Source organism: Artemia sp. Qi Xiang Cuo, chromosome 3 (assembly GCF_049724085.1).
Source record: "Artemia sp. Qi Xiang Cuo chromosome 3, ASM4972408v1, whole genome shotgun sequence".
Classification (NCBI taxonomy): Eukaryota; Metazoa; Arthropoda; class Branchiopoda; order Anostraca; family Artemiidae; genus Artemia; species Artemia sp. Qi Xiang Cuo.
In genome coordinates, this window is record NC_142796.1 from 34,443,449 (window position 1) to 34,469,248 (window position 25,800).

The 25,800-nt window shown below is 35.7% G+C and overlaps 1 protein-coding gene across 1 annotated transcript in view; it reads left to right on the forward strand.

Annotated features, from left to right (window-relative positions):
* Window positions 1–25,800, forward strand: part of LOC148954033 (roundabout homolog 2-like) — a 218,984-nt gene that overhangs the window by 80,340 nt on the left and 112,844 nt on the right. Inside the window, exons 5-6 of the mRNA XM_089086894.1 lie at window positions 11,693–11,823; window positions 16,890–17,135. Of these exons, the coding sequence (XP_088943020.1) occupies window positions 11,693–11,823; window positions 16,890–17,135 (377 nt within the window). The remainder of the gene's footprint in view (window positions 1–11,692; window positions 11,824–16,889; window positions 17,136–25,800) is intronic.

The window sequence follows — 25,800 nt, forward strand, 5'->3', positions numbered from 1 at the left end:
TGCTTTCGAAAACCCAAATGAATGACTTGAAATAGAATTTTTAACTAAAAATGTCTGAAAATTGTTTTTGGGGAGATCGGGCGATGACAGAAGCGTGTCTTAGAGTAGTTATAGTTCTGTACTGTGGCATGAATTGATTGTGAAAAAGCCAAATGAATGACTTGAAATAAAATTTTAACGAGAAAGGTCTGAAAATTGTTTTTGGGGGATGGGGCGATGAGAGAAGCGTGCCTTAGAGTAGTTATAGTTCTGTACTGTGGCACGAATTCCTTGTGAAAAACAAAAATGAATGACTTGAAATAAAATTTTTAACGAGAAATGTCTGAAAAGTGTTTTTTGGGAGATGGGGGGATGACAGAAGCGTGTCTTAGAGTAGTTATAGTTCTGTACTGTGGCACACATTGCTCGTGAAAAACCAAAATGAATGACTTGAAATAGAATTTTTAACAAGAAATGTCTGAAAATAGTTTTTTTTTTGGGGGGGTGGGGGATGGGGCGATGACAGAGTGGATGTCTTAGACTAGTGATAGTGCTGTACTGTGGCACGTATTGCTTGCGAAAAACCCGAATGGAGGACTTGAAATAAAAATTTTAACGAGAATTGCTTGAAGTGTTCTTGGAGAGATGGGGGGATGACAGAATCATGTCTTAGAGTAATTAATGTTCTGGACTGTTGCACAAATTGAGTGTGAAAAACCCAAATGAATGACTTGAAATAAAATTTTTAACAAGAAATATCTGAATAGTGTTTTTGGGGGGATAGGGCGATGACAGAGTGGATGTCTTAGACTAGTTATAATGCTGTACTCTGGCATGAATTGCTTGCGAAAACCTGGATGAATTACTAGAAAATGAAGTTTTGACAAGAAATGTCTGAAAAGTGTTTCTGGGGAGATGACAGAAGCGTGTCTTAGACTAGTTATAATTATGTACTGGGGTACGAATTGCTTGTGAAAAACCCAAATGAAAGACTTGAAAATAAAGTTTTAACAAGAAATGTCTGAAAAGTGTTTTTGGGGGGACGGGGCGAGGACAGCAGCGTGTCTTAGAGTAGTTATAGTTCTGTAATGTGGCACGAATTCCTTTACAAAAACCCAAATGAATGACTTGAAATACAATTTTTAACGATAAATGTCTGAAAATTGTTTTTGGGGGGATCGGGCGATGACAGATTGGATGTCTCAGACTATTGATAGTGCCGTACTGTGGCACAAATTGCTTGTAAAAGACCTATATGAAGGACTTAAAATACCAGGTTTATCAAGAGATGTCTGAATAGTATTTTTGGGGGATGGGTTGAAAACAGAGTGGACGTCTTAGACTAGTTATAGCGCTGCGATCTGGCTTGAATTTCTTTTCGAACCTCCAAGTGAATTACTTGAAAGAAAAGTTTTAAAGAAAAATGACTGAAAAGTGTTTTTGGGAGGATGGGGTCATGACAGAAGGGTGTCTTAGACTAGTTATAGTTCAGTACTGTGGCACGAATTGATTGTAAAAAACCCAAATGAATGACTTGAATTAGAATTTATAACAAGACATGTCTGAAAAGTGTTTTTGGGGAGATGGGGGCGATGACAGAGTGGATGTCTTAGACTATTTATAGTGCTGTACTCTGGCATGAATTGCTTTCGAAAACCCGGATGAATTACTTGAAAATAAATTTTTAACAAGAAATGTCTGAAAACTGTTTTTGGGGAGATGGGGCGATGACAGAAGCGTGTCCACACACAGATACGAAACACACATAGAGACGACACACGCACAGAGACGATACACACACAGAGAGACAACACATAGAGAGAGACGAGACACACACACAGAAACGACAAACACACAGAGACGACACACATAGAGAGACGACACACACACACAGAGACGACAATCACACAGAGACAACACACACAAAGAGACGACTCACACACACTGATACGAAACACACAAAGAGACGACACACTCAAAGAGACGACAAAGATGCATAGAATAAACACACAAAGAGACCAAACACCCACTGAGATGAAACATAACAAGAGACGACACACGCACAGAGACGACACACAAACAGAGTCATAGTGAGAGAGATATCCAAAAACTTGGGTTGTTCTAGGTTCACTTAGAGTGGCGGGCCCCGCGAAGTGGACCTAGATCAACCACAACTCGTCTCTCTGCGTGTGTCGTCTCTATGTGTAAGTCGTCACTTTGAGTGTGTCGTCTCTGTGTGTGTGTCGTCTCTGTGTGTCTGTCGTCTCTGTGTGGGTGTTGTCTCTGTGTGTGTGTTGTCTCTATGGGTGTGTCGTCTCTGTGTGTGTTTCGTATCTGTGTGTGTGTCTCGTCTCTTTGTGTGTGTCATCTCTATGTGTGTTTGTTATTTCTGTGTGTTTGTGTCTCGTCTCTCTGTGTGTCTTGTCTCTGTGTGTGTATCGTCTCTGTGCGTATGTCGTCTCTATGGGTGTTTAGTCTCTGTGTGTGTGTCATATCTGTGTGTGTGTCGTCTCTGTGTGTGCGTGTCGTCTCTGTGCGTGTGTCTTCTCTCTTTGTGTGTGTCGTCTCTGTGTGTGTGTCGTCTCTGTGCGTGTGTCGTGACTATGTGTGTGTGTCGTCTCTGTGTGTGTGTGTTGTCTGTGTGTGTGTGTCGTCTCTGTGTGTGTGTCGTCTCTGTGCGTCTGTCGTCTTTGTGTGTGTGTCGTCTGTGTGTGTGTTGTCTCTGTGTGTGTGTGTAGTCTCTGTGTGTGTTTCGTCTCTATATGTGTTTCGTCTCTGTGTGTGTGTGTCATCTCTGTGTGTGTGTCGTCTCTGTGTGTGTGTGTGTGTCGTCTCTTTGCGTGTGTCTTGTCTCTGTGTGTTGTCGTCTCTGTGTGTGTATGTCGTCTCTGTGCGTGTGTCGTCGCTATGTGTGTGTGTGTGTCGTCTCTGTGTTTGTGTCATCTCTGTGCGTGTGTCGTGACTATGTGTGTGTTTCGTCTCTGTGTGTGTGTGTTGTCTGTGTGTGTGTCGTCTCTGTGTGTGTGTCGTCTCTGTGCGTGTGTCGTCGCTATGTGTGTGTCGTCTGTGTGTGTGTGTGTGTTGTCTCTGTGTGTGTGTATCGTCTCTGCGTGTGTTTCGTCTCTATATGTGTTTCGTCTCTGTGTGTGTGTGTCATCTCTGTGTGTGTGTCGTCTGTGTGTGTGTGTGTGTGTGTCGTCTCTTTGCGGGTGTCTTCTCTCTGTGTGTTGTCGTCTCTGTGTGTGTATGTCGTCTCTGTGCGTGTGTCGTCGCTATGTGTGTGTGTGTGTCGGCTCTGTGTATGTGTCGTCTCTGTGTGCGTGTTGTCTCTCTTCTTGTGGTGTTTGTGTGTGTGTGTTGTCTCTGTACCTGTATCTTCTCTATATGTGTTTTGTATCTCTGTGTGTGTGTCGTCTATTTGTGTGTGCCGTCTCTATTTGTGTTTGTCGTTTCTGTGTGTGTGTCTCGTCTCTCTCTGTGTGTTGTCTCTGTGTGTGTGTATTGTCTCTGTGCGTGTGTCGTCTCTATGTGTGTTTCGTATCTGTGTGTGGACACGCTTTTGTCATCGCCCCAACTCCCCAAAAACAGTTTTCAGACATTTCTGATTAAAAATTTATTTTCAAGTACTTCATTTGGGGTCTCGAAAGCAATTCATGCCAGAGTGCAGCATTATAACTAATCTATTACATCCACTTTGTCATCGCCCCATCTCCCTAAAAACACTTTTAAGACATTTCTTCTTATGAATTTTGTTTCAAGTAATTCATTTGGTTTTTTCACAATTATTTCGTGCCGGAGTTCAGAACTATAAGTACTCTAAGACAAGCTTCTCTCATCGCCCCATCTCCCTAAAAACGCTTTTCAGACATTTCTCGTTAATAATTCTATTTCAAGTCATTCATTTGGGTTTTTGACAAGCAATTCGTGCCACATTACTGAACTATAACTAGTGTAAGACACCCTTCTGTCATTACCCCATCTCCCCAAAAACACTTTTCAGACATTTCTTGTTAAAACTTTATTTTCTAATAATTCACTCGGGTTTTCGAAAAGCAATTCAAGCCAGAGTACAGCACTATAACTAGTCTAAGACATCCACTCTGTCATCGCCCCATCTCCCAAAAATACTTTTCAGACATTTCTTGTTAAAAATTTGATTTCAAGTCATTCATATGGATTTTTCGCAAGCAATTCGTGCCACAGTACAGCACTATCACTAGTCTGAGACATTCAATCTGTCATCGCCCCATCCCCCAAAAACAATTTTTAGACATTTCTCGTTAAAAGTTTTATTTCAAGTCATTCATTTGGGTTTTTCAAAAGGAATTCGTGCTACAGTACTGAACCATAACTACTCTAAGACACGCTGCTGTCCTCGCCCCATCCCCCCAAAAACACTTTTCAAACATTTCATGTTAAAACTTTATTTTCAAGTCTTTCATTTGGGTTTTTCACAAGCAATTCGTGCCACAGTACAGAACTATAACTACTCTAAGACACGCTTCTGTCATCGCCCCATCTCCCCAGAAACACTTTTCAGACATTTCTTGTCAAAACATTATTTTCAAGTAATTCATCCGGGTTTTCACAAGCAATTCATGCCAGAGAACAGCATTATAACTAGTCTAAGACATCCACTCTGTCATCGCCGCATCCCCCCAAAAACACTATTCATACATTTCTTGTTAGAAATTTTATTTCAAGACATTCATTTGGGTTTTTCACGATCAATTAGTACCACAGTACAGAACTATAACTACTATAAGACACGCTTCTGTCATCGCCCATCTCCCCAAAAACACTTTTCAGACATTTCTCGTTAAAATTTTTATTTCAAGGCATTCATTTGGGTTTTTCGCAAGCAATACGTGCCACAGTACAGCACTTGTCTAAGACATCCACTCTGTCATCGCCCCACCCCCCACCCAAAAAAAAAACTATTTTCAGACATTTCTTGTTAAAAATTCTATTTCAAGTCATTCATTTTGGTTTTTCACAAGCAATGTGTGCCACAGTACAGAACTATAACTACTCTAAGACACGCTTCTGTCATCACCCCATCTCCCCCAAAAACACTTTTCAGACATTTCTCGTTAAAAATTTTATTTCAAGTCATTCATTTTGCTGTTTCACAAGGAATTCGCGCCACAGTACAGAACTATAACTACTCTAAGGCACGCTTCTCTCATCGCCCCATCCCCCCAAAAACTATTTTCAGACCTTTCTCGTTAAAATTTTATTTCAAGTCATTCATTTGGGTTTTCGAAAGCAATTCGTGTCACAGTACAGCACTATCATTAGTCTAAGACATCCACTCTCTCATCGCCCAATCCCCACCCAAAAAAAAAACAATATTCAGACACTTCTTGTTATAAATTTTATTTCAAGTCATTCATTTGGGTTTTTCACAATCAATTCGTGCCACAGTACAGAACTATAACTACTCTAAGACACGCTTCTGTCATCGCCCCATCTCCCCAAAAACAATTTTCAGACATTTCTCGTTAAAAATTATATTTCAAGTCATTCATTTGGGTTTTCGAAAGCAATTGGTGCCACAGTACTGAAGTAAAACTAGTCTCAGACACCCTTCTGTCATCACCCCATCTCCACAAAAACACTTTTCAGACATTTCTTGTTAAAAATTTATTTTCAACTAATTCACCCGGGTTTTAGAAAAGCAATTCATGCCAGAGTACAGTACTATAACTAGTCTAAGACATCCACTCTGTCATCGCCCCATCTCCCAAAAAATACTTTTCAGACATTTCTTGTTAAAATTTTTATTTCAAGTCATTCATTTGGGTTTTTCACAAGCAATTCGTGCCACAGTATAGCGCTATCACTAGTCTGAGACATCCAATCTGTCATCGCCCCATCCCCCCCAAAAACAATTTTCAGACATTTCTCGTTAAAAATTTTATTTCAAGTCATTCATTTGGGTTTTCAAAAGCATTTGGTGCCACAGTACATAACTATAACTACTCTACGACACGCTTCTGTCCTCACCCCATCTCCCCAAAAACACTTTTCAGACATTTCTTGTTAAAACTTTATTTTCAAGTCATTCATTTGGGTTTTTCACAAGCAATTCGTGCCACAGTACAGAACTATAACTACTATAAGACACGCTTCTGTCATCGCCCCTTCTCCCCAGAAACACTTTTCAGACATTTCTTGTCAAAACTTTATTTTCAAGTAATTCATCCGGGTTTTCGCAAGCAATTCATGCCAGAGTACAGCATTATAACTAGTCTAAGACATCCACTCTGTCATCAAATATCACAAAAAGGTATTTTTCAAAAACTAGGGGGGCAATTAATCTCTATCTCTCAATTGTCACCGCTGCCGTCCTAAGCTCCTACTGTAGCTAGCTTCGAATATTGAACTTTTTAAAAATAAAATATCACAAAAAGGTATTTTTCAAAAACTTTGGGGCAATTAATCTCTATCTCTCAATTGTCACCGCTGCCGTCCTAAGCTCCTGCTGAAGATAGCTTCGAATATTGAACTTTTTAAAAGTAAAATATCCCAAAAAGGTATTTTTCAAAGACTAGGGGGCAATTAATCTCTATCTCTCAATTGTCACCGCTGCCGTCCTAAGCTCCTACTTCAGCTAGCTTCGAATATTGAACTTTTTAAAAGTAAAATATCCCAAAAAAGGTATTTCTCAAAAACTAGGGGGCCATTAATCTCTATCTCTCAATTGTCACCGCTTTTGTCCTAAGCTCCTGCAGAAGCTAGCTTCGAATATTGAACTTTTTAAAAGTAAAATATCCCAAAAAGGTATTTTTCAAAAACTAGGGGGCAATTAATCTCTATCTCTCAATTGTCACCGCTTGTGTCCTAAGCTCCTTCTGAAGATAGCTTCGATTATTGAAGTTTGTTTTTTTTAATAGTATAAGTGCCACTAAAAGGTATTTTTTCAAAAATAGGGGGCAATTGCTCCTAATATCTCAATTGTCACTGCTACTAACCTAAGCTCCTGCTGAAGATAGCTACAAATATTGAACATTTTAAAAGGAACATACTGCAAAAAGTTTTTTTCGAAAAACCAGGGGGTAATTTATCTCTATCTCTTAATTATAGCTACTATTGTCCTAAGCCTCTGCTGAAGATAGCCTCGAATCTTGAATTTTGTATTTTTAAAAAAGTATAAATGCCACAAAAAGGTATTTTTCAAAAATAGTGGACAATTGCTCCTTATCTCTCAATTGTCACCGCTACTATCCTAAGCTTCTGCTGAAGCTAGGTCAACTCATAAGACCATTTTATCATCGTTAACCGTTTCCAAAGATTGATATTGTTCCAAATTTTTAATAAATAAGGTATGAATTAACATGCCCTTCAGGGTTACCTTAAATGCTAATCACTTTAACCCTTTTTCTTTCTTTTTTTTCTCCATCTTCAATTCGCAAATGTTATCTAGCTCTTTTTCCCTATTATTGAAATAAGATCGTTTGTACAGTCCATTTCGCGAATCCCTTACCCCTTTTTGCAAATGTCAATCAAACAATTCTGATTGTAGCATCCAATTCTTTTTAATAACAAACTAATCTCGAGTTAAGGCAATTAACCACGTGTAGAGGTCCCATAGAATAACATTGGAAGCCATTTGAGAAGATACTCACTCTCTTTGAAATGCTTTATAGAAACATGCTTCCAAACTTTATAGATAAATATCGCTTTTTTAAATGTATACGAAAAACGACACTTTATTGTGTACTTAATATAAATAAAAAAAACCACTCTAATTATCTTATAAAGCCTTGACTAGTTTCAAAACATGCTTGTCCACTTAATGTGTGACTGTCCTTGGTAATTCAATGCACTGGTTAGACTACTTTTTTTGTGAAATTCAATGTAAGTTTTCATGTACGTTTTCAATCAATAGTATAGATACTACTGCTGTCCCCTCCTCAACGCCACGCTCTCTACGCTAAAGTTTTTTATTGTTTAAAAAAGATAGAGTTGTGAGAAAGTCAAAACTTTAGCGTAAAGAGCGATGCGTTGAGGAGGGGACAGTCCTCTTCATATACGGAATAATTTCTGTTCGTTTTAAGTTTTAACGTCGTTCCTTACTTTCAGTTAAAAAAATGTTAATTTTTGAACTTTTTTTAATTAATGCAGGTTTTGGTTTTGGCTCACCGTACATGATAATTAAAACAAAATTTGCATATTAATTTTACTTTTTTTTTGGTTAAATGGCTTTCTCAAAAATTGTTTAGTTTTATTTACGAATGTTTTTATTAGTAATAAATATACGTAGCTTACGAATTAACTTACGTAACGAACTTCTATATTCATAGATTTTTAATACGTATATTAGAGGGTTCGCCCCCTAGTCAATACCTTGCTCTTTAAGCTAAAGTTCGATTTTTTTTCCAATTCTTTAAAATGACCCCTTAATCACAATCAGTTGATCAGTTGAATTCAGTTGAAAAACTTGTTTCTTTTTTTATTTAATTTCTGATCTTTTTCTTTAATAATTCTGGGATATCCGGAGCCTCCTTCATAGCAATGTCTCTTCCCCCATGAAAACTTCCTTCATGGAAAGATCCTCCCATATAATCCCTGACCCCCCCACCTACCAGAAAAAATCCCCCCTGAAAACGTCTGTATACTTCCCAATAACCAATACTATATGTTAACATTGGGTAAAGTTCATACCTTTCAGCCCTCCCCCCAGGGACTTATGGGGATTAAGTCATCCTAAAAAACATTTTTATCATATTTTTGACGATGCTAAACAAAATGGCTATCTCAAAATTTTGATGGAGTGACTTTGGGAAAATTGAGCGTGGGAGGGGGCCTAGCTGCCCTCCATTTTTTTGTTCACTTAAAAATGGCACTAGAACTTTTAATTTCCGTTCCAATGAGCCCTCCTAAGATATTCTAGGACCACTGAATCGATACGATCACCCCTGGAAAAAAAACAAAAAAAACAAATAAACACACATCCGTGATCTTTCTTCTTGCAAAAAATGCAAAATTCCACATTTTTGTAGTAGGTGCTTTAAACCTCTACAGTAGGGTTCTCTGATACGCTGAATATGATGGTGCGATTTTCATTAAGGTTCTATTACTTTTAGGGGGTCCTTCCCCCTTTTTTTCTAAAATCAGCCAAATTTTCTCAGGCGCTTAACTTTTGATCGGTACGACTAAACTTGATGAAACTAATATATTTGAAATCAGCATTAAAATCTGATGCTTTTGATGTATCTATTTGTATAAAAAAAAAAACGAGTTTCGGTTACCATTGAGCCGGGTCGCTCCTTACTTACAGTTTAATAGTCCAAATATCATATAAAAAGGCTTTTGAGGTTGAAACAAACCAGCAGAGCCTAAGGGCAAGTGTTGTAAGCTATACCCCTGGGGCATTTATGGCTCTTAAGGAAGGGGTGGTTGTATCAAACAGTTCGTGGTAACAAACTGTATAGTAAGAGTGACTCGTCTCAATAGTAACCGAAATTCTAAAAAACAGAATTTTGATACCAATAGATACATCAAAAGAATTGCATTTGTATGCTGATTTTAAATATAAAGTTTCATCAAGTTTAGCCTTACCCATAAAAAGTTAAGAGCCTGAGAAAATTTGCCTTATTTTCGAAAAAAGGGGAAAACATCCCCTTAATGAAAATCACACCATAAGATTTATCGTATCAGAAAACCTTACTGTTGAGATTTCAAACTCATATCTTTAAAAATGTGGAGTTTGGTATTTTTTGCCAGAAGAAAGATCACGGATGCGTGTTTTTTTCCAGGGGTGATCGCATCAACCCAGTGGTCCTAGAATGTCGCGAAAGGGCTCACTAGAAATGAATTTATAAGTTCTAGTGCCTTTTTTAATTAAAAAACAAAAAAAATTGAAAATAGAATCACTTTTTACAAAAAACTGCATTGTTGATGTATTTTCATACTGAAGTCTTTTCAAACATATTTAATTTTGAGTAATCAAACAGTTCGTGGTAACGAACTTTATAGTAAGAGTGACGCGTCTCAATAGTAACCGAAACTTTAAAAAACGGAGTTTTAAGAGATACATCAAAAGAATTGGATTTTTATGCTGATTTTAAATATTAAAGTTTCATCAAGTTTAGTCTTACTACATCAAAAGAATTGGATTCTTATGCTGATTTTAAATATTTAACTTTTATCAAGTTTAATCTCACCCATCAAAAGTTACGAGCCTAAGAAAATTAGCTATATATTCGAAAAAAGGTAAAAACACCCTCTAAAGGTCATAGATTCTTAATGAAAATCACACCATCAGATTCAGCGTATCAGAGAACCTTGTTGTAGAGGTTTCAAGCTCTTATCTTCAAAAATATGGAATTTGGTATTTTTGTATTTTAGCCCCTTTTAAAGTTTTTACGACAACTCCTTTTCTACGAAGTTCCCTGGTCTGAAAAACAAAAAAAATACGTTGTACCGACATCACTCTTTACTTAGGCAGAGCTATTGTGGTGCTTATGATTCCAAATAAAATTAAGTTTAATGTTACCCATCAAAAGCTACGAGTTTGAGAAAAATTACTTGATTTTTGAAAAAGGAAAGAAACATCCCCAAAAGGTCAAGCGATCTTAATGAAAATCACACCGTCAGATTCAGCATATCAGAAAACTCCACTGTTGAGTTTTCAAGCTCCTATTTACAAAAATATGGAATTTTGTAAGAAAAAAAATTTGGCGGAAGAAAGATGTGTGTCAACTACGGATATGTGTTTTTTTCCAAGTATGATCCTTTCGAACCAATTGTCCTAGAGGATCGGAAGAGAGGTCATTCGAACTGAAATAAAAAGTTCTAGTGCGCTTTTTAAGCGACCAAAAAGATCGGAGGACAACAAAACCGCGTTTAACGCCTAATTTTTCCCCAGAGACATCTGATAAATATTTTAATATAGTCATTTGATTCAGTATTATTGAAAGGTCCAATAACTATGCCTTTGGTGACGACGTGACAAAAAAAATGGAAATTATGATTGAGAAATATACGGAATTTTCTTGGGGGGATATGCTGAGGGGGCATTTTCTATAGGGAGGATTTTCTGCGGAAAGAAAGTTTCCGGGGAGAATTTTACTGGGGAAATTTTACATGGGGGTGGGCCAAAGGGGATTTCCTGGCATGATTTCAATAATTAAAAAAACAAGTTTTTTCAGTTGAATGTAAGGAGTAACACTAAACCTAGAAACCAACAGAAATTATTATGTATATGAAGAGGGCTGCCTCTTTCTCAACCTTTGCTCTTTACGCTAAAGTTTAACGTGTTATTCTGATTGTTTAAGAAAGATTACTCTAACACTAGGGTCGTTGATTTTGAATGAGAAGTATTTTTAAAGAACTTTAAGACTCTTACATAAAGAGTGAGGGTTGAGGAAAAGGCAGCTCCCCCCCCCCTCATACACGGAACAATTTATGTTTGTGTTAAGTTTGAATGTTGCTCCTTACTCTCAGTTGAAAAAAAAAACTTGCTTTTTTATTTAATCAAAGTCTAGGACCAATTTGACCTCCATGAAGGAGGAGGAAGTGAGATTTAGTTGAGTTTGCGAATACTTTTCATATTTAATTTCCTAAGAAAAAGTCTAAGAACGTGTTATTTAAGAAAAAGACAAAGGCTTTGGAATCGAATAATTTTGAGGAAAACAAACGCTGTAACTGTTTCAAACGTGATTTTTTTAAGCACCGTTTAATTACTTCTTTCTAAATTTTTCAGGTTGAAAATGGATGTAAATGGAAACCTTTTAATAGAAGTTGTAAATCCCAGTGACGCCGGCCGATATCAGTGTGTTGCTTCAAATGTGGCTGGAATCCGAGAATCTCCACAAGCCATTCTGTCTGTTCATGGTATGTTTGAAGTAATTTTTAGACTTAAATCGAAGTATCTTACAAATTTAAGCTATCCTCAGGTTCTACACAATGGTGCTAGTAAAATGTAGCATGCCCCCAAGATGTTTTCAGGACTCATCGAAGGCGACGAAGGGTACACAGGAAGGCTGGATAGGGCTCATTTGATCGCAAAACTCTGAAAATCAATTTGTTTTCGTGGATAGAGCCCATTTGAGGTAAACACACCATAATAACGCCCCATATGCCCTAAGACACTATCTAGCCCTATGTATCATCAAATCAAAATTTCAAGATAGCAATTTCATTCATAAGGTTTAAACAGTTCAAAATGTGTCCCTGGGGTCTGTATTATAAGGGAAGGCCCCAATATACGCAAATACATCCAATTAAACAGGGCTTCGTAAATACATTCTAATAGAAACACTTGTGAAGACTTGTTACACCCTGGTGAAACCAGAGCAATACAGTAAATTTCATTCAGTATGACTGTAGTGCTCAAAGTACAGGTCCTTGGTACAGTGCCCCTTTGAAAACCACCTCCTCATACCCAAAGTTACTTATGCATGTATGATGTATCTGTTTTAACACATCAAGGATTATTCGCGAAGGGTAATAAAATATTATTTTAAATCTATACACACTTACACATTTCACTAATTGTGCTCGTTTTCGATCAATTTTGGTAACTAAATCTTTCTAGCCTGGGTTTGCAAATCTGAACCTAATATTGGCGACAAATATGGGGCTAAGATTAAAATATAGAAATCCGAAATCAAAGTAAATTAAGTACATTCTTAATAATTAGTGCTTAGCCCCATTAGAGTTGGTATTTAAGAATATATTATATTTATAATTGCAAATATGAGCCTTATATTGTAGTATGGAACTGTAATTCATTGTGTGGCTACATTACCACAGTTGTTCCCACTACCACCGCTGCTGATTCGTTTCTACTATTAAATACTATTGCCTATTATTATTACCTCAACTTATTGTTCAGCATTAATACATTAGTATGAACAAAACTGTATCAATTAAATAATGAATATAAATTGAATTGCAAAAAACTAAAATAAACGTAAACAAAGCAGAGTCATAAAGTAAACAAGCGAATTTAAAACTCAGAAGGAGTAGAAACTCAGAAGGAGTAGAATCTTATATAGCGAACACTAAACACATAATTCTATGAATTTAAGAAATCAAAATTAAAACGAACATAACTTAATGCAAAAAAAAACAAGTTTTCATGCCTCTAAACCCCAACCCCGTAACGTTTGGGCGTTTTTAACGAAATTTTGTTTTACATAGTGTATTTTTAATATAATCTTGAAGAACTAAATACCGCTCACAATTCTGAGAATTTTTTTTACTTGTATATTTGTTACTATCTATTTAGTTTCATTAGTTTTCTGTATAATATACTTTCATTTATGTTTTTTTCCTTTTAAATCCATTTCTTTCAAATATAGAAAATCCATTTGCCCAATTAAGCTTTTGATGTAAAGGACCTATTTAGATTTCAGTGAAACGACGATGTCAATATTGTTCTTCGAAGTGTGGTAACACCGCACATCCCAGTAGTAAAATTGCTCAACCTCAGCTTTATGGCAAAGTTTGTTAAGTTTTACCGTTTTGGATAGATATTATTATCGTCAGTATTTTCTTCCATTGAAATCTATTCTCTTCAAACTTATAGAAAAAAAAACTGGTTAACCGAAACTTTTAATTTAAGTAATCTTTTTAATGTTTACTGAAGTAGCACTTAGCCTTTCTGGCAGTTTCAAAGTTGGCTAGACCGCAATGATCAGTGGCATTTAAGATGTTTTTAAGTATTCATATAATATACCATTTTGTAGTGATTTATAGTGAATTCATAGTGATTTCTGGTTGGTTAAGTTTAACATCTTATTTTAGCAAATTTATTCTCATTTTAAATCTTGCATTCTCTCTCTACTTATCATGAAAAAACTATGTTTTAATTATCTTAAAAGAAGGATATTGATATTCACCTCCGTCTTTTCCTTGCAAACATAGCTTTTTCCGGAAAAACGTTATTTCCGGATAAATAATTTGAATAGGATAAGATTAAAAGTACTATTTGTTTTCGATTTTACAAATATGAAACTTGTAACTTCTGATCAAAAAGTTCGTAGCAACGAACCGTGAGTAAGGAGTGACTCACAGTAATAGCAACGGAAATTTGACTTTCGATGGTGGTCATAAAAATATATACAATTTATTAAGTTTAAAGTGCTCCACCAAAAGTCAATATCCTTAGAAATTTTGCTTGATATTTGGGAAAGGGAGAAAAAACCCTGAATAGGTGAGTTAACTTAATGAAAATTAAATCATCAAATTCAGCATGTCAGAGAATTCTATTTCTGCCACTTCAATCTCTTATCTACAAAAAAGCAAAAATTTTGCTTTTACCCCCCCCCCCTCTCTTTTTTCTAGAGTTATACTTTCTGTCCCCAATGCTTTGATAGTGACTATGCAAGCACAGGGGAAATTGGAATGGGATAAAAAGTATATTTTAGAATAGTTAAAAGATTACGAATTTTTATTATTATCGTGGACGGAAACACTAAACCGATTCTAAGCCCAGGCCACAGGAGCCCACTCCCTCGGCCCCCTCTAAAATAATAGAGAGAAGGGCTAGGAGACCAGAGACAATTTTCCATATACTAGGTAAACTGTCGGGCCCTAACTTCTGCAACTGTATCCTCCAGTGTAACATACGATTTATAAAATTTCTTCAGGGAGTTTGGACTTTTTTCTATCAGATACCTTCTTGTTTCCGCGGCAATCTGACATTTTTGGTATATTTAAGAATCAGCTCTTTCAGTTCGAGCGAGACGACTCCAAAAATTTTAAATTCCTGTTGTGGTTGAAGTAAGCATTCGTGTTCCAGAGTTTTTAAATCGAACAAGCTGTTTAATCAATGTGTGGTTAAACTTTGGAAACAATTCCTTTATTTCTTTACATCCCACCTTTCTGTGTCAGTTTTGTCCCAGCCTGTCAAGGATCCATCTCCTTATAGCATCTTTCCAACAACTCTGAGAGATGAGAATGAAAGGCTCCGGCCCATAACAAGTCATTGCCCAATGACTACTCTATTATCTGTGATTATTAGTTATTTTTTATGTGATGTTATTTGTTATCTGTTGTTCCAGAAAGCCCTGTGGCCCACATCGATATAACACGATAAACATTTAATGCTAGTCTGTTTAAGGTTTCATAGTTCTCAAATTCACTTTTTTGTCTGCTCTTACATTCTCAAGAGCCTTAAGACATGCTTGGCTATTAGATATGACACAAATGTTCCTATCTTTACTTTTTAATTGCTCCAGTCTCTTAGTTGCCTCTTCTTTTCTAAACAATTCAGCCTGGACAAACTTTACAAATTCCTTAAGTTGATAGATTTCATTCAGATCTCTGGTACTATGCTACATTACTATTCCTATCCCCGATTTTTCATGGGTTCGCAATCTGTCTGTATAACATGCTATTGTGTTTTTTTGTTCTGCAGAGAGATTTCCTGCCCAATTTCATTTCTTGCCTTTATCATAATCTGAAATTGTCTTACTATTCTTTGGCTTCCGCAGCTCCCTCCACTTAAGCAGTAGTGAGTTGCAGGCCTCCACGTGGCTTTTTATGTTTTTACTCCGTAACTGCTGTCTCAGAATCCATTTTGTCAACGATCTTCTGCCTTACAGTACACTTTCGTTGATTCTACCTATCAAAATTTTCTGTGGGTTGAATAGCCCCATTGATGCCGTGGCTGTCCTAAAGCACGCTGATGAGATCATTAGGCAGGCAATCCTTTGCTCCCTTATCAATAGGCATTACAAGCGCCTGAATTTGAGTCTGAGTTGGCCCAGACCACAACATCATACGACAGCGTTTGTCAAATTATTGGATTGAACGAAGTAGGTGGGGGGGGGGATAGCTCGTGCATTGGTATTTTGTTGGTATCTTGCAAGCCATTCTAGTCAGCCGTTAGCCACTGTGAAGTCCAAAAACTTATGCTGCTGGCCGTAGCGAATGAAGAGAACAGATGAAGACAAAACAAAAGATCCTGTTGAATCTCATCTAAAATGGCAGAAGGATTCCTGATAAGCTTGTATCTATCAAATCAAGATTAAAATCATAAAAATTAATGTTAGTGCACATGATTAATTTTTTTTCTTAAAAAGAAAAACAAGCTCAGCAAGGTTTCATTTCAAATTTTAACGCACAAAAGCGTCATTACCACATGCTCAAAAATGTGGGTGTGCATAAAAATCTGCTTGAGCTTCAAATTATCAATAAAGGAAAGGAAATCAAAATTCTGCATGACCACTTAATTTAAGTCGACATTTCTTTTTTTTTAGTACTTTCAAAAGATGTATATATTCTAATTAAACGACTTTTGTGATTCAGAGGTCATTCTTAAAGAATTGGAACAAAATTCGAACTTTAGCGTAAAGAGTGAGGTATTGACAGGGAGGCGAATTCCCTTATATACGTAATATTTCTGTTCATTTTAAGTTTTAACGGTGCTCTTCACTTTCAGTTGAAAAAACTTGTTTTAATTATTTAAATCATATCAGACGAGAGGCAAGCATATAAAGAATCTAAAAATTAGGGCATGAACACTGCACAGTAAGTCATACATACCACTTCGTTGATCCTGACAGTGGTGCACACACATGAACAATTGGAAGTACGACATTTCGATATGTGGCATACGGTGGTCAGGTAGCAGTTCTACTATGTCGGTTGGCTAAAATAAAACGCATTCTGTGGAATTTTAATGCATTAGTTAAATACACTAGACACGGTAGTCGTTTCAGTTGAATCCATTTCGACGCTCATTTTAGCTCAAAATGCTTCCTTTTTTATGTATCTTCGCTAAGAAAAAAACAGACACTGCTTGCTCTCACTTCTCATGCACCCAGAGCTTCAGTTTTATATGAATCAATAGACACAACTATGGAAACTAAACTGCTGTTAAATTTCTGTTATTGCTAGCATCATATTTGTCTTTCATTTACTTTGTGTTTCACACGTATACATTTCAGGACGACCCGAAATATACAAATTGCCTCAAGGCGCTTCTGTTCTTGCCGGTGAGGATGCATACTTTGAATGTCAAGCGGCAGGTGATCCTGTGCCAAGGATAACTTGGTTTAGAGGTGGTACCATCGTTGGTACTGGACGAACTCTTAAACTGGAGCGAGTTGCTCCAGCTGATCAAGGTGTTTATGTTTGTGAAGCAGAAAGCATTGTGGGCATGATGAAAGCAAACGCAACTCTTTCAGTTTATGGTACGTATTTCCATCATCGATTATACCAAATATTCACCTTTTATATATTAAATCACATTTGGGAAAAAAATTCTAACACCAGATATATAGAACAATCATTACGCAAAATCTAAAAACGTTTCTAAATTTCATTATTATATACCCCAGCTTGAATCGTTTCTTCTTATGTAAATGTTTGACAGGCTTAATGGTTATGCCATCGTTCTAAGGATATAAGCAACTAGAAGAAAAATCATTGTGTGGGACTAATTCAGCTGATCAAATAGTTCATTGAACTTATACAAAAGCACATGAACAGAAGCTTCAAAGCAATTTAAGGTCTAAAGAAATTAACCTTCATTTTGACTCCAAATCTATAGAATTTGTTGAGTTTAAAATTACATAACAAAAGTTAAAATACTTCCAGCGGTTTTTTTTTGTTGTGGACATTTTAAGATAAGAATACTTTCCTAAGGAATGTGCTGACGTTTCATCTATGGGATGGGGAAGTTCATCGTACTTTCCTGTAAGATGAAGGAGATACCAGAACCATCAAAAAGGCCATTTTAAACTCAAATTTCCCATTTCCTGTGAAGAATTCTTCTCGTCTATACTGGGGGGGGGGGGGTGCAGTATTGACGCAGCATCGTTTTCATGTGCCCTTGTTTGAAATAATGCATTCGAAGCATGCATTCAAGATGGGTAATGAGACTGAGGAGGTAGCAACTCCCGTTATGCTGAAACATTTTTAATGTAATATTGAGTACTATATTCACTTGATTATCTGGAGGGCAGAACGGAAGCACGGAATAACACGAAATAACTCATATATGGAATAATTTCTATTCTTCTTAAATTTAATGTTGTTCCTTACTTTTAACTGAATTTTTTTTTTTTTTAGTTTTTAACCCTTTTCAAATCCTGCTAGAAAAACTCCTTCCCTTCACCCCGTGTAAATTTTCGCCTTAAAAAAAAAACAGTAACTTTTCTGTTCACGGAACATTCTCCCCATAGAAACCCACAAAGAATAAAAAATTCCCAGCCCCCGAATAATTCCATGTATTTCCCAATAACCCATACTATAGGCGAACAGGCCAACAATGGACAAATTGCATGACTCACACCCCTTTTCCCAGAGATTTAGGTGTTCGTTTCATCCTCAAGGCAATAGTTATTGACCTTTAAACTATGCTCAGTCAAATGGCTATTTAAAAAAGTAATTGTAAGCGTTTGGGGAAAAAGAGGCAGAGGAGGGGGGCTAGTTTCCTCTAATCTCTCTGGTCACTGAAAAAGTCCAGTAGAACTTTTGATTTAAATTCAAATGAGCACTCTTCCGGTCTTTTAGGACCATTAGTATGGTATGAGTGACCCTGGGGAAAAAATAAATACGCGTCCCTGATTTCTCTTCTGGCAAAAAAAAAAAAAATACAAAATTTAACATTTTTGGTAGCCTATATGGGAGCTTAAAACCTCTACAGTAGGGTTCTCTAATATTTTGAATCTGATGGTGTGATTTTAATTAAAATCGCTTGACTTTTGGAGGGTTTTCCCCCCATTTTTCGAAAATCAGGCAAACTTTATCACCCTAGTACTTTTTGATAGGTAACTCTGAACTTTGTTAATGTTATATATTTTAATCAGTATGGAAAGCCAATTCGTTTGATATATCTTTTTCTAGCCAAATTTCATTTTTTAGAGTTTCGGTTACTATTGGGCCGAATCGCTCCTTACTTACAGTTCGTTACCACGAACCGTTTCATCAATCCTTAACCTATTCAAAAAGACGGACAGATGGCTTTGATTGGATCAAACCTACAGGATGCTGGCTCCTGACAGATGAATTGTTCAAGACTAGGATACATTTTAACCTGAGTAACCTTGAAAAGAGTAAGCTGAGTTGAGTTGAGAAAAGCGTTATAAAAGGCGAAGTATGCATTCCCCCTAAGTATCTGTCTTGTCACCTTGAAAGACAGTGGCAAAAGGAGAGTGAGCTCCTCACAAAGGGATGAGTGGGTGTGCTTGTAAGACATGCATTCACCCCGTATATTGTGCTCACCCCATATATTGTACTACACTGCTATATCGAAGTTGGTTGGTTATTTGGTAGCGGCTAAGTATATCTTATAGCACGCACATTTCCCATTATTGTGCTGTTTACCTGTTTAATAATACACCCAGGGGATACCCATCTTTCAGTTCTATTATTTGCACAACCATATTGTTACATTTTTCTTATATTGGCAATTTTCGATTGGACGATTTTCTTTAATTTTACTTACCAATCTTCCAACGTCGAAAGTTGGTATCATAACTTTAAATTTAACGTCACAACAGCCCAAATTGAAGAAAATCTCATTTCCAGAAGAAGAAAAAAATCTCTGAAAAAAATGAAGCTCATTTCCTCCATGACATTTTTCTACTAAAGAGGGTCACAAATGCTAAGTTCCAGCCTAATTGGTCCATTCGATTAGGGACGTATAGAAAACATGCAGACAAACATATGGAAAAAGCGCTTTATATTCGGTTAGGGTAGGTCAAGGATAAAAGCTTTTGGGTTTTTTTTTATGCAAAAACGTATAAAGTGTCCAAATAGGTTAGATTCAGCCTGATTGATGGTTCAGCCTGGTGATGGAAAAATGGTTCATTTAGCCTGTATTAAACTCAGTTTCTTGTTTAACTCACATAGAAGGCATTTTGCATAAGAGTTACGAACAAAAACAAAGAGAAATCTCAAGATAAAGAAAACAAACAGGGCTGCAACCAGTAGAAGGAAAAGACAAACTAAAAAATGCGGATATTTCGTCTGTATAAAACAAGGTGTTTTCAATGCTAAGAAACAAATATAAAATCTAAATTAACCTAAAATTAAAAAAAAATCAAAAAAAAAAAAAAAAAAATAACTATATAAAATCGTTACTACTGTGATTGACCACCACAGAAGCTAAATAGAGTTGCTTCAATAAGAACGCTGAAGCAACTGAGTGTTCAGTATGTTCAGAATGTTCAGGCGAAATATCCGCGTCATTTTAGTGTGTATTTTCCTTCTACTGGGCATGGCTGTAGTCTCGTTTGTTTTATTCATCTTGAGATTTCTTTTTGTTTTTGTCATGGCCAGCCAGCAGGGCTGCCGCCGTCAGTTGGATTTTACTAGATCTAGTAAAAAAAAAAAAATCGTGCAAATTTAAAGGATCTAGTAAATTTCCCGAAATCTAGCAAAAACTAGTAAAAAGTAATGATTTATAGTAAACAAAACTTTTTTTTATTTTCCAGGAAATCAGGGGTAAAAATTATCTTAAACATATGACAAATTTACAATTTTTGCTTGTCTGTTTTATAATTTAGTTTGTCTGTCTCATGAGACAAACAAGCAGTCACCTATTTTCATAAACAGACCCTTCACTTCCGGCGTCTAAAGGTCGACAAATCAGCTTTCTGTGTAACAAATCTTAGCAACTAAAAATTAAGCTATAATGACACTTGGATTTGTGATGATTGGGAATCTATTGGAATCAAAACAAAGCCAACCACCCAAGGTGATTAGGTGAATCTCTTCAGTTTGAAAATTTTATTGAGTAAAAAGGAGCCTGCTGAGAGAAAGTAAAAGTAAGTAGAAATGTAACATTGTATATATATATATATATATATATATATATATATATATATATATATATATATATATATATATATATATATATATATATATATATATATATATATATATATATATATATATATATATATATATATATATATATCCAAAAACGATTTTTGAACTTGTAGGTTTTCGGAATCTTCAATCATACTATGAAAACGAAAGAAAAATGAAAAGAGAAAAAAAAGAAGAAAAAAGGAAAAAAGATTGTAAAAATCGTATTGATTATCCTCCTATAGTAAATATCGATGCTTGATGGTGCGCTTGCGGCGTAGCCGCACGCGCAATTTTTTTTTTGAGCATTTAGTAAAAAGAGATGCGATCTAGTAAATTTTTTCTCTCCGATTTAGTAAATTCTTGCAGGTCATGGTGGCAACCCTGCCAGCCAGTACGGCTTTAGATCTTTCATGAGTTACGTACAACCCGAAATAACATCAGCAAGTTCTGATTATTCACTAAATATCAACTTGGATAAATTCAAATTGCGTCGATAACCTTTGAACTTAATAGATGTGCAGTCTAATGAACCCTTATTTTTTTTCCTCTCTCCTATTTCATCTCTTCATCATAGTTAAAAACAAATATTAAAAAACAACTAAAAAACTGCTATAACAGATCGCAGACTATATTATAACCCTTTCAAGATAGTTTCTTGCAATCACGCTTATATCTCTTTTAAAAAGTTTCAAATAAAATTTCTATGAAGAAAGTTACCTCGCACGACGTTGAAAAATCGGTCTATCTTTTTCCCATTCAGTTCCTGGATTGATGTTCTCCGACTGTGTTTGACATTTCCGACATTTTCTCAGAGATAAATTGAGATACGATCCAATTTTCTTTTTCTTTAAGACCTCAAAACGGAATAGAGGATCATTTACAGTTTGGTTTGAAAACAAATTTTGTCATTTTTCTTGTAATGTTTCTTTTAACAACCAGTAATAATTGAAAGAAAAAGAGTTTATGCTACGAGGTCGTTCGTGTATTAGGAATTGGTTTACCTCTTCTTATTCTACGCACCAATTTAGGAGAAACATTCTTAAAAGCAAAATGTAGGTTTATACAGAATTTGTGGATTATAAAAGACCACAAAAGATTTTGGGAAGGCCCAAATTCATAATGTTTATCCAGTATGTATGCATAAAGTTTTATTTATAAGGGGTGGGATAAGTTGATCAAAATTGCAAAAAAAGTAAATAATATTAAAATCCTTGTACAAAATACCAGATTTCGTTAAGCTATCTAAAAACTCCTTGAGTAGGTTCTCCCTTATTTGTTCTATAAACCAAATTAAAAAAAAAAAAAATCACTCACATACTGCCACCAATTATTTAAGAATTTGTCTTATGGGACAATGGGGCACATTGGTCAAAACAGACATATTTTATGAAAGTTGTAAACAAAAATGGAAAATCAATTCTTTTTTTAATAGTTCAAGTTTCTTTTTAGCAAATATTGGTATGGTCTCATTCAAAAATCCTTTTGTCAATTAAAAAGGAGAATTGGTCCGCTAAATAGGAAATGAAGCAGCCTAGTTTTACAGGTTTCAGTGTATATCCGATTCGATGTCTTTTTTCATTTTTTTTCTGTATTATCACTTGTTTTACTGTTTTACATGCTTGAAAAGAATACCAAACCTAAAATTTTTCTTTTGAAAATATTCCCTTCATAAAAAAATATGTCCAGTTTGAAGTAGCAGATGTCTTAATTTAGAATGATCTTTGATCAAAATTAAATAAAAAAAAAAAAATTTTTTTAAACTGAAAATAAGGAGCGACATTAAAACTTAAAACGAACAGAAATTATTCCGTATATGAAAGGGGCTATCCCCTCCTCAACGCCTCGCTCTTTACGCTAAAGTTTTTTTATTGTTTTAAAAAATAAAGTTGTGATACAGAGTCAAATTTTAGCGTAAATAGCAAGGCGTTGTAGAGAGGACAGCCGGTTTCATATAGGGAATAATTTCTGTTTGTTTTAACTTTTAACGTCACACCTTACTTTCAGTTTAAAAAACTTTTATTTTTATTTTATTTCTTATCGTTTTTTATTTAATGAATGGTTTATTTGAATCCAAATTTTAATTTCATTTCGATAGATGGATGTCTTAAAAAATAAAATTACGTAACTAACTTCTATATTCGTATATTTTTCTTCTGGCAAAAAATACAAAGTTGCAGATTTTTGCAGATATGAGCTTGAAACCTATGTAATAGGGTTTTCTGATACGCTGAATCTGACGGTGTGATTTTCATTAAAATTCTTTCACTTGTAGGGGATGTTCCCCCCTCTTTAAAAAATCGAGTAAATTTTCTGAGGCTCGTAGCCTTTGATGAGTAATACTAAACTTAATAAAATTTATATATTTAGAATCAGCATTATAAACACATTCTTTTGATACATTTATTGACTTCAAAATTCCGTTTTTAAAAGTTTCGATTACTATTGAGCCGTATCGCCTGTTTTTTTATTGTTTTTTTTTTATTACGTATATGTTATTACGTATATGAGGGGGTTCTACCCTTAGTCAATAACACGCTCTTTACGTTAAAAGTTAAAAAAAAATTTTATTAAAAAACCCCAGAATCACAAACGCCGTTTAAATAGAATAGGTATATCTTTTGAAAGCGCAAAAAAAAAACTGTAGCGTAAAGAGCGAGGTATTGACTTGGGGGAGAACCCCCTCACATACGTTATAATTTCTGTTCGTTTTAAGTTCTAATATTCCTTCTTACATTTCAGTTGAAATGTAATTATTCCGTATATGAAAGGGCTGTCCCCTCCTCAACGCCTCGCTCTTTACGCTAAAGTTTTTTATTGTTATAAAAAATAAAGTTATTAGAAAGAGCCAAACATTAGCGTAAAGAGAGAGGCGTTGAGGAGGGGCTAGCCCCTTTCATATGTGGAATAATTTCTGTTCGTTTTAAGTTTTAATGTCGCTCCTTACTTCCAGTTAAAAAAACTTGTTTTTTTTATTTAATTTCTGATCGTTTTTTAGTTAATGCAGCTTTTATTTGCATAAAAATTTTACTTTACTTTTGCTAAATGGATGTCTTTACAAATTAACTTACGTAAATAACTTCTATATTCGTATATTTTTCTTCTGGTAAAAAATACAAAGTTGAAGATTTTTGCAGATATGAGCTTGTAACCTATGTAATAGGGTTTTCTGATACGCTGAATCTGACGGTGTGATTTTCATTAAAATTCTTTCACTTGTAGGGGATGTTTCCTCTTTAAAAAATCAAGTAAATTTTCTCAGGCTCGTAGCCTTTGATGAGTAATACTAAACTTAATAAAATTTATATATTTAGAATCAGCATTATAAACACATTCTTTTGATACATTTATTGACATCAAAATTCCGTTTTTAAAAGTTTCGATCACTATTGAGCCGTATCGCTTGTTTTTTTATTGTTTTTTTTTATTCCGTATATGTTATTACGTATACGAGGGGGTTCTCCCCTTAGTCAATACCACGCTCTTTACGTTAAAAGTTAAAAAAAAATTTTTATTGACAAACCCCTGAATCACACAGGCTGTTTAATTAGAATAGATAGCTTTTTTGAAAGCACTAAAAAAAACTGTAGCGTAAAGAGCGAGGTATTGACTTGGGGGAGAACCCCCTCACATACGTTATAATTTCTGTTCGTTTTAAGTTCTAATATTCCTTCTTACATTTCAGTTGAAAAAACCTGTTTTTTTTTTATTTAATTTCTGATCGTTTTTTAAATAATGCTTGGAAATCCGGCGCCCCCTTCATAGAAATGTCCCTTACCCCAAAGAAACATCCTCCACGGAAATATTCTCCAAAGTAACCCCTCCTCTAGCCCCCCCCCCACCAGAAAAATCCTTCCTGAAAATGGTTGTATACTTCCCAATAACCAATAAATAATGCTGGCAAGTCCGGCGCCCCCTTCATGGCAATTTCCCTTCCCCCATGAAAACTTCCTTCATGAACCGATCCTCCAACATAACCCCCGCCCCCCCCTGCCCTCCCCCTCCCAGAAAAAAAACCTCCTGACAACGTATGGCTACGTCCCACGAACCAAGCCTATCTGTTAACATTGGGTAAAGTTCATAACTTTTAGCCCTCCTTCTGGGTACTTCGGGGGATTAAGTCATCCTAAAAGACAGATTTATCATATTTTCGACCATGCTGAACAAAATGGCTATCTCAAAATTTTGATCGGGTGACTTTGGGAAAAAAATAAGCGTGGGAGGGGGCCTAGTTGCCCTCCATTTTTTGGTCACTTAAAAAGGGCACTAGAACTTTTAATTTCCGTTCCAATGAGCCCCCTCACGATATTCTAGGTCTAATGGTTCGATACAATCACCCCTGGGGGAAAAAAAACAAAAAAACAAAAAACAAATAAACACGTATCCGTGATCTTTCTTCTAGCAAAAAATGCAAAATTCCACATTTTTGTAGATAGGAGCTTGAAACCTCTCCTGTGTTGTGCTCTGATACGCTGAATATGATGGTGTGATTTTCATTAAGTTTTTATTACTTTTAGGGGGTCTTTCCCACTTTTTTTTGAAAATCAGCCAAATTTCCTCAGGCGAGTAATTTTTGATGGGTAGCACTAAACTTGATGAAATTTATATATTTGAAATCAGCATTGAAATCTGGTTCTTTTGAAGTATCTATTGGTATCAAAAACCCGTTTTCTAGAGTTTCGGTTACCATTGAGCCGGGTCGCTCCTTACTTACAGTTCGTTACGACGAACTGTTTGACAATTCAGCCCTTGCATGTTGATCAAGAGTTTTTACATTTAGCTTCACTTTACTTTTCAAATATAAGCCTGTCCAGGAAGTGCAAAGCAAAAAAGAATTTCATTTGGGTCTTTTAATTTAAAAAAAAGGGTTTGAAAGTCAGAGCAGCGCTATTTAAAAAGAAATGCTCATTGAACAGTGTTAATCTGCAAACTCTCCTTCAGTGTTTTCGATCTGTTGGTGCAAAAGACCTTTGTTATCTCGGTTGGTACAAAAGGTAAAAAAAAGTATTTGATTGGTGCCTAATGCACTAGAGTAAATGG